Genomic DNA, 12,732 nt, shown 5'->3' on the forward strand with positions numbered 1-12,732 from the left:
GGGGTGGTGCCTAAATACAAAATCTGAAATGCCTGATTGATGGAAACACCCCAAAGTAGTACCATAACTCAATACTATCCATTAATATGAATATAAAGTTTGATACACTGAAGCACTTACAGAAGACATGAGCTGATTTTTAAAAACTTGTATAGCACCAGTTATTGTCATAGAATAAACAATATTTTCTAGATGTAGTAACACAGAGCTAAGAAATACATGAGCTAATTCTCATGAGTGCAAAATATAAATGATAAGAAAATTCACAAAAGCAATTTCAAAAGTCTGACTGGTAACTGTATAAAATGAATTTATTAAGATCATGTGATTAGCAAGTCTTGTGGAGTATTTTACATTAGTAAAACTTATGCTACTTAAAATTTTACTGTCATTCAAAGGCAAGGTGTGGGTTTAAGTGAATGGTAATTTTTAATTGACAAAACCCCAAATAACTACTAATAAAACCAATTATTTAAAATAAATGCATACAGATAAAATATGTGAAATGTATGTCTGAAGATAAGGTTATTATTAACATTCTTAAATCATAAAGGTAGGAGGAAAATATTAAATGTTTTCACATTTGACAATCTTTAGAGAAATAGCAACATGATTTACTTCCCTAAGGGTAAGTCAGAATACTATAATTAATGAGATGTTAAACCTACATATGGTAAATAAAATAAATCATATTAAAAGTAGGACAAAAGCAAGAAAACCCTGTTGAGGACTGAGTTCTTCAGTGTTTAAACCAATAAGAGCCCAAAGTTAGTAGTATTGTATTAGTAAGAAAAAGTAACTGAGTATTTAAAGGAAAGTATGGACACACTGTATTTTTACTGAGGAAGATGAGAGAGGGTTGAAATGTAATATTGCTGTTACTGACAAAGAAAAGGAGAAGCCTTCCTCTTATACATTGAGAAAGCTACAGTTTAGCATGTGCACATGCATTTCTGTCAAACACAACAGTACAACTGCAAAACACCAGACATGTACATGCTGCCATTTCTTACATCATTATCCTTCTCCATCAGTAACACTCGATGAGAGACTTCCTTCACATCTGCCCTTCACTTCTCTCAAAACATTTTCTTTTTTAATTTTTTAAACACAGTTCTAAGCAAATCAGTTTCAGAACAGTGCTTAAGTGTTTCTTACCCTTCCCTACTTCTCATTCAACACTACCATTTCTCCCTCTGGTAGAAATACTTGTATTTTTAACTAATTTTTAGCCTTAACAATCTGGCCCTGCATAAACCTGGGTAGCTCAACAAATTTTCTAGCAATAGCAACACATTTCATGGCCATTTAGAAGGTCTTGTAAGCTCTACAAATAGGTTAGCACCACAGTTTTACAAGTTGCAGATCCAAATTTCACATGGTTATTCTTCTGTTGGATGCTGCTGGAGCACTGTGATCTACAAAAACAACCTCAGGAGGAAAAGCCATACTCAAATGTACAGACAGACATAAATTGGCAAAGTGACTCATGCCAAATACAGATGAAAAGAGCAATTTTACATTTACTGTCTTCACAATGCCAGGAGTGCAGAAGCAGAGCAACAAATTGGTAATACTTACATTCAAATCTTACTTTCATTTGGAAACAGGTTAGTCTGATGACTTTAAAATCAAGCTAAAAAAAAAAAGTTGAACGGTAGTGTTCCTCTCCTTCCTTGGTAGGAGAAATAGACAGCCAATTATTTATGTCAGTTACAGTTTTCATAATACACAACATAAAAGCAAGACACACCAACAGTTGATGAACAGCAGAGGATCTGTGTTTCTGAATTATATGCACAATGTGACAGGATATAAGTGCACTGTGTTTATATAAAAATAGATTCAATATTTAATGAACTATATTTTGAACTCTCCTAGGCCAACTTGGCAACAGAAGCTGGAATTGTAACTTTTTTCCACAGTATTTTTTAGATATTGGTTTTCAGGCTAATTAATTATTTATGATAAAGAAGAGTAACAAAATTAATAAGCCTTTTCATCTATACTCTCTTTAATTTTATCTCTCTTTTTATTCTTTTGATCTGCCATTCAGTTGCCAGTGATTCAAACTTCATTAGTCAGCATTTTATAATTCCATGTTATGAAATACAATAATTTCAACTTGAGAAAGTATCTTATGTTGCTTCACTTAAGTATTTTCTTGGAAGTAGGTCCAGTAGATGAAGCCAACTTAATCCAGTTTTACAGTCTAGACCCAGAATAGAACAGGTGAAACATAAATAATTACTGAAATGTTGCTTTCATCCTGCGCAGGGTGTCCTGAATTTTTCGAGAATGTTTTTCTGCTGGTACCTGATGGAAGTTGGCACAGTTGTCAGCTGCCAAGGCAGAAATGTCTGCATCTTTAAAATGAGTTATTCTTTGTCTGAGGTAAGACTGCAGCTTGAAATCTGGTGCATATGTATAAGGATTCTCTTGAAAGGCATGAACTTGGCTCACAACTTTTGCAATATTTCTTGTAAGAGAACATGGTAAAAAAGATTAGTTTGTTTTGCTGGTGATAAAAACAAAAGCATAACCAAAAAACAAACCTTAAAGGAAATTCAAAGGCATCCAGCACTTTATTCTATTGTATATATACCTCTAGTTACATGTGTAAACAAATGGAACTATTTGAACTGTTAATTGTGAAATGCTGCATTAGCTCTCATTATCTCATTAGACAATAATAAAAAACATAGGTGATATATGCACATAATTAAAATAATTACCTAAGTTTAGTCCACTTGTGAGCTCCATTTGTCATTGTGAATCCTCCAGTTTCAAGTTGCTGGACATGCATAGCCAAAACATGGGCTGATGGAATTGTTGGAAGACTTTTGAATCTGTCTCCTTCCATCAGACATAAGCTGTCACTTTTTAAAAACACCTAGTTAAAAAATGCACACAGATTAATCTCACATTAAGTCTTGGGGAAGGTTTTACAAGTTCTCCATGTACTTAACACCATCTATTTATTTGTCATGAATATTAACTTCTGGCACTGAAGTTGAAGACAACACTATGAATTAATCTGGTGGCAAAATTTTTAAAGTACACAAAGTAACTTTAATCAAAAGATATTTCATACATAATTTCCATTGTTCTAAATCACAGGCAAAACTGCATTTTAAAACCTCACTATGTTTCAAAATTGTACAGAGCAATAAAAGAATGCCTATAAGAAAATAGGCACTTAAGATTTTTCAAAACACATTACAGCTGCAAAGCTTCTGCAGAAATCTTCTAATGCAGTGTAGCATATCTAATGTTTTACCTTACTTTTGAAATTTTGATTTGTCACACAGGACAAATGTTAAAGAAATACAGAGATTAAAATTTATGGAAACTCTTGGATTAAGAGTAAAAAGTCCGCAATCAAATTAAACTCACAAAAGTAATAATTATGGCTTTCACCCTGCAGAGACACCCATTTAAGCAGATCTTGCACCTTCTCCAGCCCCAAAGATGTAATTTTACATTAAGAACTTTATACTATACCTCAACAGCCTTGAGCTCCTCCATTATCTCAGCTATTTTTGCAGGTAGAATTTTCCAGGCCTTAGAATAAAACACAATATATATATTTTTTCACATTAGTTTCTATATTGGAACGAGGTTATATTAAGCAAAATGGTTAGAGAACAGAGTCCCAAACTTACTGGCAACTGTCGTACAATAAGATTTTCCAAGCCTGCTAGGATTTGCATTGCAGTAGCAAAATTTCTTTGCTCATAGCAGCATTTGGCTATAAGAAGAAATTTTGATAACAAGCTCACCTGCCGCTGGAAAAAAATTAACATATATATAATATACACATATACACAGTATATCTACATAATAAAATTAAATGAGAAGGAAGAAGAGGTATTTCCTTTTCAATTTGTTTTTAAAATGCCTGACTGTAGTAACATTTCCCTTCACACAGTTTATCCCTTCCTGCCACTCAAGCGTCCTTGAAGAAAGTTTGACCCATATTCCCCTCAGACAATCCATTTCTTACATTCTGTCAGATTTTGACACCTGCTACTAAAAAGCATCCAAGACCCTCCTTGTGACAACAAACCAAATTGTTAACTGCCCACTCACAGGTGTATTTCAGACTATTTCTTGCAGGTTTGCTACATAACAAGTCATAGATAATGACAAATACATAACTGTTTTGTAGCTAATAGTACAATAAACAATGACAAACCTTAGTTGTGTGACATGTTACAATTTCAGCAGCAACCCAGGTGCTGATACTGTCTGCATTTTTCAATAATTGCAGAAGGTACTGGTCTTGTATGCACTTCGACAGAAAGAGATTACAGACTTTAAGGGAAACTGTCTCAGCAGAAACTGCCCTGGGGAAAATACAGAAAAAAAAGGCAAAAATAATTCTGGCTGATACTGGATTTTTAAAGAAAACCTTGATTGTGAAGATGTCAACTTCTAACCATTAAAAATAATTTTACATTGCTTGGCATCTTCATTTCATACTTCATGATTTATGTAGTGAGCCATGTTACTTCTTCTTCCTTATAATTACAAGGTAAGTATATCTGATAAAAAAATAAGCACATACAGGACACATTTCTGTACATAAAAACACTTTCACCACTTTCATTAGTGCATAATAAAACCCCAGCCAATCTGACACAAAATAACAGCCAGAAACCCAAACTCAAGAACTGCAGCCACAAAAGAAATTCAGCCTGATATCACATGGCACCACACATGTTGTTTCCCATGACTAAGCCCCAAAATCTGTATAAAACAGGTGATCTAATCTTGGCCATTGAACAACCTGAGTTGCTTTAGATGTTCATTCCCTATCCTTAGAAGCAAAAATCTACCATAAGCAGTGCAATTAACAACTACTAATTAAAAGCTAACTGAATCCACTGAGTATGTAAGAAGCAGACCATCATAAAAATAATTAGGTCTATGTGGTTGGATTGAAACATTAATTACTGATGAGCAAATGATTTAACTCGGTTGGGAATCACTCCAGTAACTATAGGAAAATTCCTGTGTTTCTCTGAATACCAATAATTCATCTCCCTAACATACAGAAGGAGCATTGTACAGAGAAGTTATGGCATCTCCATCCACCTTCAAAACCCAACTGCACACAACCCAGGGCAACCTGGTCTAGCTGACCTTGCTCTCAGCAGAGTGGTTGGACTACATATCTTGAGAGGTGCCTTCCAACCTCAGCTATTCTGTAAGACTGAAAATGTCTTTGAGATTTCATATACACACACACATATTTAATGACCACAGATCTACATCACAACCCACCACACGTTTTCCCTGCCAAAAATGAAACTTTCAAGCAACTCCCAATGCAAATTCTTAGCAATAAGAACTTTTAGCCTCAACTCACTTCAGATTTCAAAGAAATCACCTGGAAAATGTGGCCTTTCACATAAATGCATGTGCATAGGTACATACCTATATCCACATATGAAATCTCCTGCAATTAAATAACCCATATAAAAAGGCTACCTAGTCCGTAAAAAAAATATTAAGTATTTAAATTGCTTCTCTGTTTCTGGCTGTATTAAAAGTGTCACACTCTAAGTTATTGTGCATCAACATAATCGAAGTGTAGTTAAAACAAACAACTTACTTTGGCACAGTAACACATTTGTCTTTAACGCCAAGTGCTCTGGAATTCAGGAAGTGAACTGGATGACATTTATTAAATACTTCCTAAACAAAAAAAGCAAGATATATCTGCTGTTAGTTCTAGCAGTTATTTTAAAATGCCTGGGGATAAAAATGACAGAGTATGGTCCTCCTCCCACCCCACCTGCATGAATTATGAGAGGGATCACAGCCTAAGAATAGCAGTAGATATTCTAAATTTCACTGTAGAGATTTAAGAGAAAAGTTTTAATTCAAAGTCTTATAAAATAGTATGAAATAAGCTTGAAACAAGGCTGGGAAATGATAAAGAAAGGAGTAAGAAGATAGATATTATTTGTACTTCCAAATAAGCCTAGACCTTTGTACCTGTTGCAGTAGTGTCAGCTGCCAACAAAGCTGCTGGGCACTGCACTCAATCAAGAGAACCGGTCCCACTTCATCTGCTCTGGCTAAGGAGACTGAGGATTCTTCTGTGAAACTGCTGCAGCAGGGCTTTGGCAAAACTGCTGAACCTGTGTGCAGTCGCTCTCTCTGATACTGTGCAATTGGTCCCATACCTTTGGATAGCTTCCAGTAAAAGTTCTGTAGAAAAAATAAATGTAAGGTTACAACTTCTCTAAAACAAACACTAAGTCTCCCCTTGATGTAACTTTCAAGAAAGTGTTGTTAAGAGAAACACCTTTGTGCATGCAAAACTCTTCAGCTAACCTTCAAGGTTAGCCCAGAACAAATTGGTTTACTCAACACTGCTATTTTAAGCTAATATAATATGCACAATGGATGAGTCTAAGCAGGAGGCTGCCAGATCTCAATCAACAATCAGTATTTAAAACAAACCTCTATGTATTCAAGCTTGCTGCCATAAAATATTTTACTTCTTTTTGCTTAGAATCAAACATCCCTTTCCAAAAAACACTTGGTTTTTCATTCTTTTCCCTTCTTCCATTGTCCATTATCATTATTGTGCAGTGACAGTAAAAAAAGTCCATGTTCCTGTATTCTGTTTGCCCTTTCTTGGCTGAATCCCCAGTATACCCATGGAATTGTGCACCTTTATCACGAGGCTGATGTTTAATTCAGCTTGCAAATTATTGATACATTTGACTTCCACATGTTATTTTGATCACTCTGTAAAGAGATCTGGTTTTGGGAAAAGCCTGCAGTATGTTCTGGTTTCTGGGGCTGTAGAACACAATAAAATAGCAAATACAGACAAAAGTTCTTGCTACAAGCTTTGAAGTTCTAGCAGGGAATCTCGTAGCTCCTGCTGTTTTCTTGTATTTATAGTCTTAAAAAGATGCCTAATAAAAAGCATTAATGGTTGACAAGGGGGCAAAGGTTTCCTAATAACTATAAGTCACATGCTAGTGTCAAGAATGAAGAATTCTACTCTCAAAATTTTGATTGTCTGATCTGTGATTACTGAAACAGCTGTCAAGAGTTAAAACTTAAGATTATTGTCATGGTTACAGAACTGTCTGAATCTTACATACTTTCAAAAGAAAATTTAAAATGCAGGTACATAATTCTTACTAAGTTGTTCTGGACTCTAAGTTGGACGCTTCTGTTTTTGTCAAAACATAATATATGGAAATGTATTTCCCCCTCACACACTGCAGTCTGAAGAAAAGACACACCTTTCTGGAAACATCTTCTGAAAGCTTTTTACATAGGGAATGTAATGTTTTTCTGCCTTCCTTACTTTCTTCTTTACATTTGTCCACACCAGAGCACAGATCAGCACTGCCACTTTTCCTGGCAGAGGCGTCCTCGAGCAGTGACAACAAGCGCTCCCCGTAGCCATTTAACGAAGCAACCTGGGAATGCAAAATAGGCTAACGGAACTCAATTCAATTTCCCAGAAATTATAAGCAAGTTGCAATACAGTTGCAAGATTCTTACCTGTCCAAAACCAGACATACTGATCATAGCTGTCAAATACAGCATCATTTTCTTTTATTTACTTTAACTGTACTTAGGGCAGCTTTTTGTAATAACTATATTACATATCACATAACTGACTTCATTTTCTTTTTCTTAAAGGATGTACTGAAATTCTGAATTACCTTGGAAGAAATAAATTCTTTTAGGGTACCCAGAAGATCAGTATTTGTTGCAAAGTCTACACTGTAACAGTCTTCAATCCATGCCTGCAGGATGTAGAAACTGCGGTTACATATTTTGGTAAGGGACGTGGAAGGATCCAGGCTTGCACTGGTGAGAAGAAAAAGAAACTTATTACACCAAAATTGATATCCAATTCCAATTAAAAAATATGCACTGACAAAACCCACAAGTTTTATTTGGCATTTAATGTAATATCTTAAATTCCTAATTTTCATGTCTCTAGAATCCATGGCTCTATGGAAACAAAGCTGAGGTTGTAATTACAACCCATTAGTGGATCACTGGTAAAAGTGAGAAGCAGAACTGAGAAGTAAGCACATTGTCAGATGCAGCTCTTTCTCCCATTTTGCTCTCACTTGTTAAGAGACTCTTACAAAAACAAACTTAAAAATTAATTTTAATTAAGTAGGACTTTTGACGAACAGCTGTTTGCTATTGAGAGGAAACTCAATTGTGCTTTGATAATGTTGTTTGTGAGAATTTACTGTACCTGGATAAAGTGCTGCTGATTCTATCAAGAAGAAACTGCAAAAATTCTTCTTGTGTGCAGAAATAGCGAAATGTGTAAAGAAACTGCTGTACATAACCTTCTAAAAAGGCATTTCTGTAAAGCACAAGAAAAACTTCAGACAAGCCAGAACACATCTTCAACCTGCATTCAAGTACAGCAACAGCAAAAAAATCCTCAAAAATATCAAGAATAGGCATTTTAAATTCTCAAGCGTTTCATAAAACCTTGATTCTTTTTAAAATTATTTTTACACATCAAGTACTGTGATTACCAACCCAGAAAGCATAATTTGTTTTATAAAGAGTTTCTCTACTTTCAATCTTGTGAATAACCACTTTGACATTTCTATTATTAAGGCAAGTTGCAATCTAAATGGTATGGAAGAACATATTACATTTTCTTTTTTTTTCTATCATCTAACTTAATGCTGCTTTAAAGCATTTTTATTATAATAACAGCATAAGAAGTAGATACATTAAGCAAGAAAATATTCCCTGTAGCTCTAATTAGAGGAGTAGTTACTTTAACAACAGAATACACTTATTATACACATTAAAAAACAAGGGCATTTTATTTTTTTATACACATACACTCTTAAGGCCTTAACACAGGTTAATTGTCTTTTCTCCCTATTGGCTCACAGCTGACCATGGAAATTTGGGTTTGATGAATGTGGAAAGTCCAATTCTAAAACATTTCCTTCACTTTGTGCAAAATACTCGCTACCAGGAAAAGCAGCATTCAGTGTAACTGGGTCTCAAGAGTCAGGATGAACTGGGAGGAAGTAGCTGTGAGGAAGTTGCTCCTTCTAGAGTGGCACAAATCTGATGGAGCCTCTGGCAATTTCCATCCTTCACACTATTACAGTTTAGGTACCTTAAAACAACACTGCCCTCACCAGAGTTGAAGGACACTACTGTCCCCATTTAAACCCAGAGAAAAGCCTGCATTTTGATCAGTGCCAAGGACTGATTACTGGGGCAATAATCTGTAGAAACATCCCTAAGCATTTTCATATCCAGCTCTTATCAATAAGAATTACCAAATTATATGATTATATGATTATTTGAAGAATTGCTGTACTGCTGACAGTAACTTAAAGTCTTGATTCCATGGCAACTATCAGAGCAAGCCTCAAGTAAGTCAAAGATTAAAAAGTTTAAAATTGCTAGTTTTTTATTTATTATCAAATACTTTCAATGAAAGCCAGCTGATCTTTTGACATTTTCACCTCCATTTCTATAAATGAGTGTTCACAGAAACAACACAAACTTGATAGAAGAGAGGAGAACTTATTAAATGTTGAGTAACTAGGATTCATCACAGAAACAAGTTTTTCATGATTTAGCAACTATGCTTCTACCCACTCCCAATTTATGTGTAAAATATATTATACCTAGAATATAAATAAGCCATTAAACCAAGTGGTGTACCGGCCTGCAGAACTCTCACTCCATTTTGATTGTTACACTGGTGTTTCTCTGTGTTATAGTAAAGCAACAATGATGATTCATCCATAGGTGCCATGTCCATGGTGTCAGCTTTCCCATTGTGAATGACTGTAGGCAGCACATAGGATTCCACACCCCACTGCTCTGCATACATCATCTGCTCAAAGAAGCAAGGCCATGATAAAACAAGAAGTTAGAGAGGTAAAGTCACACAAAATGCAATCAATTTAAAGACAAATTGCATTTCATACAATTGATTTTTTTTTCTTTTTAAGCAATACTAGTAGCAATTACCTTTAATAATTCTTTTGGATCTTAATTCAGCAGTTTGACACAACCCATTTCAAATTTCATATAGTGATCTGAGCAGCCAGTTACACTGATGCAGTAATGAAATGACAAATGAAGCACAAGTGAAATAAAGTTTGACTTGCCTGCACATATTTCTTTACCAGTTCAAGAAACTGCACTTTTGATTTCATCTCCTGTAGCTGTCCCCTCAGTTTGGGCAACATAGATTTAGTTTCAGGACCTTTAGATTTAAAATACATGGCATAAGAACATCAATGATTCAGATTTACAGAGCAGGTCCTTAAAAGTACAATGCAGCCATTTTATTACTGGCAAGTTGCTGTAATCTTACCTTTGCTTCTTCTTTCTTTCTGCAATAGTTTCTGGTAAAACTTTATGGTCTTCCTGTAATTTTTTGTCTCCATCATTAGTAATTGTTCTAGTTCCTATTTAAAAAGAAATAGGATTCTGTTCAGAATTGTAAGCAGAAGGCAGCTCTAGTAAGAAATTGAAGTTTTAGAAGAGAATTATTTTGTATGAAGAAAAAAGAACATCCAAACAGACAAGAATATGTTATTAACAATGAAAAAATACCTTTCACATCTGTATTTACAGGCAAGATACAGCAGGAATTACCAGTTCCCAGAAAAGCATTAGTGATGTCACAGTTCTACAAGTTAAGAACTGGAGCAGGTTTGTGTATGATCAGATTGTGTGGAAGTTTGTCTGAATTTGTTCACATAAATATGTCTTTAGTTATAATTGCACTTATTTGGTTGTTTTCAAGAGCATTTTTAAAACTTAAAATCAGAAGTAATCCAGAATTAAAATTTCTATGTTCTGAATTTAGTGCAGGCCTTAGAAACACTTTAAACAGCTGACCTATATTTGCAGCAAGAACTGAAAGTCTGACTGAAATCAATGGCTTCCAAACAAGTATAATTACATGATATTATACAACCAGGTCAGAAGGCAGACAAGAGAGCTGCTCTAGAAATAAAGGACATATAAATTTCAAAGTTCAACTTTCATATTTTCTATTTATGTATTTCACAAAATTGAAAAAATGAAACTAAATTTCTATAGAATTATGTAACTTAAGCAATGAGTATAAATGAAAGTATGTAGGCCCTTCAAAATATATAAATTTAAAAGTAAACATGTACATTTATAATTGTTTGCATATCAAAGGTTTCATTATATTACCAGTCAGTAAAAATGGGCCATCCACTTTGGGTTCAGCTTCTGATTTATTATGAAAAAATAAGCATGATGTATCTTGTGCTTTATAAAAGAGGTGACTTTTGCACTTGGGTTCTAAGTTAACTACCAGTGACCCAGTTACATGAAATAGCATTTTAAATGCAGTAAGTTCACGGAATGCAGCAGACAACTCCCACAAGCAGAGTGATCAGAAAACACACAGCTCAGAGCTAACATATCAAACAACAGATTGGTAAATAGGTTAGCTTTAATGGGATGGACTTGCTAGAAATTAATTTGAGCTTAAGAAAAACCTGTAGCTGTTTTTCAGAAAAGCTCAAAAGGTTTAACAACACAGTTCATTAGCATGGAGTCATAAAAGCCCCTCGGATTTTTAAAAGAGGTACTCCTACAGAGGCATTGCTTAGAGAACAGGGAAAGCACAGGAAAGCTATTACCCAGATTCTAATTGGAAGCTGCTAGATTTTACTTCAAGGTCTGCTTTTGCTTCATCAATTAAAACAAAATCAAGGTGTTAAGAGACTATGTAAACAGAAAGGGAATTAGAAGGAGTGATCATTTGGAATCCGGTGGACAAAGTAGTTTGTCCCCTAAAAATTCTGGGAATTTGCAAGAGTAGCAATGAAATCAGAGGCAAATTCCTTGTCTACTTCACAACATTTTCCAATTCAGGTAGGTCTAGAGTATAAAAACTTTTGATAAAGCTCTATGCCTGTGATGTGCTGCAGTCACAGTCATTCTTAGCTCTTTCCTACACTATCACCACCATGGGGTTGATGCAAAGGGCAGACAGTGCTTTTCCAGTCAACTTTAATAGCAGCAAATGGGTTGTAGATTGCTGATCGCACATTTGTGTCAGTGTGCATTATTTTGGAATACTACACCTCTCCTGTGGTTTATTGCCAAGACATGACAAATCCTGAGGATTTTAAACTGCTTAAGAGTCAATATTTAAAAATGAAATGGTGTTTTGATTCACTATAACAAAACAAATTTTATCACAATTTTAACCAGCAAGATGTATCTTAAGGATTTAAAACCAATGTACTCACCACTTTTTTAGCATCTATATTTTGTGACTCACTTGATTTCTGCTTTCCAAGATTTTTCAAGTAACTATGAACTTCTGAATCAAAACATTCAGCTCCATAAAATGCACTGCTCCAACCAGGACTACAGCCACAAAAGTCAGATAGATTGGGAGATGCCAGATAGGTGTTTCCAGCTGTCTTTATCATGGCCTGTTCCTCTGAACTTGTATTTTCTTCTGCAAAGCCTGTACCACAGTCATTGCTTTGCAAATATTGTTGTTCTTTTGCTATGGGGATTCTACTCTGCAGTGTCAATTCTTTTTTGATATTCTCCAAAGGTGACTCATCAAAATCCATTTCAACTAATGATGTTTTTATCACAGGCTCAGCCTTCACATCGAAGTCTGCTTCCCCTTTTCCTAAAGAAGGTATGTAGGGGAAAATAAATAATTATCAT

The 12,732-nt window shown here is 34.9% G+C and overlaps 1 protein-coding gene across 3 annotated transcripts in view; it reads right to left on the reverse strand.

The window, feature by feature from the left end:
- Window positions 1–293: 293 nt before the first annotated feature.
- Window positions 294–12,732, reverse strand: part of KNDC1 (kinase non-catalytic C-lobe domain containing 1) — a 57,298-nt gene continuing 44,859 nt past the window's right edge. For 2 of the 3 annotated variants that reach the window (XM_066554116.1, XM_066554115.1), the window contains exons 17-30: window positions 12,297–12,694; window positions 10,373–10,466; window positions 10,164–10,261; window positions 9,675–9,886; window positions 8,258–8,371; window positions 7,707–7,854; window positions 7,278–7,457; window positions 6,007–6,222; window positions 5,621–5,703; window positions 4,199–4,349; window positions 3,666–3,788; window positions 3,505–3,564; window positions 2,736–2,893; window positions 294–2,479 (exon numbers count right to left, since the gene is read on the reverse strand). In XM_066554116.1, coding sequence (XP_066410213.1) covers window positions 2,248–2,479; window positions 2,736–2,893; window positions 3,505–3,564; window positions 3,666–3,788; window positions 4,199–4,349; window positions 5,621–5,703; window positions 6,007–6,222; window positions 7,278–7,457; window positions 7,707–7,854; window positions 8,258–8,371; window positions 9,675–9,886; window positions 10,164–10,261; window positions 10,373–10,466; window positions 12,297–12,694 — 2,267 coding nt within the window. In that variant the 3' untranslated portion in view covers window positions 294–2,247. The remainder of the gene's footprint in view (window positions 2,480–2,735; window positions 2,894–3,504; window positions 3,565–3,665; window positions 3,789–4,198; window positions 4,350–5,620; window positions 5,704–6,006; window positions 6,223–7,277; window positions 7,458–7,706; window positions 7,855–8,257; window positions 8,372–9,674; window positions 9,887–10,163; window positions 10,262–10,372; window positions 10,467–12,296; window positions 12,695–12,732) is intronic. The other variant, XM_066554117.1, reaches the window with a different exon arrangement.

Source organism: Molothrus aeneus, chromosome 8 (assembly GCF_037042795.1).
Source record: "Molothrus aeneus isolate 106 chromosome 8, BPBGC_Maene_1.0, whole genome shotgun sequence".
NCBI classification, from domain to species: domain Eukaryota; kingdom Metazoa; phylum Chordata; class Aves; order Passeriformes; family Icteridae; genus Molothrus; species Molothrus aeneus.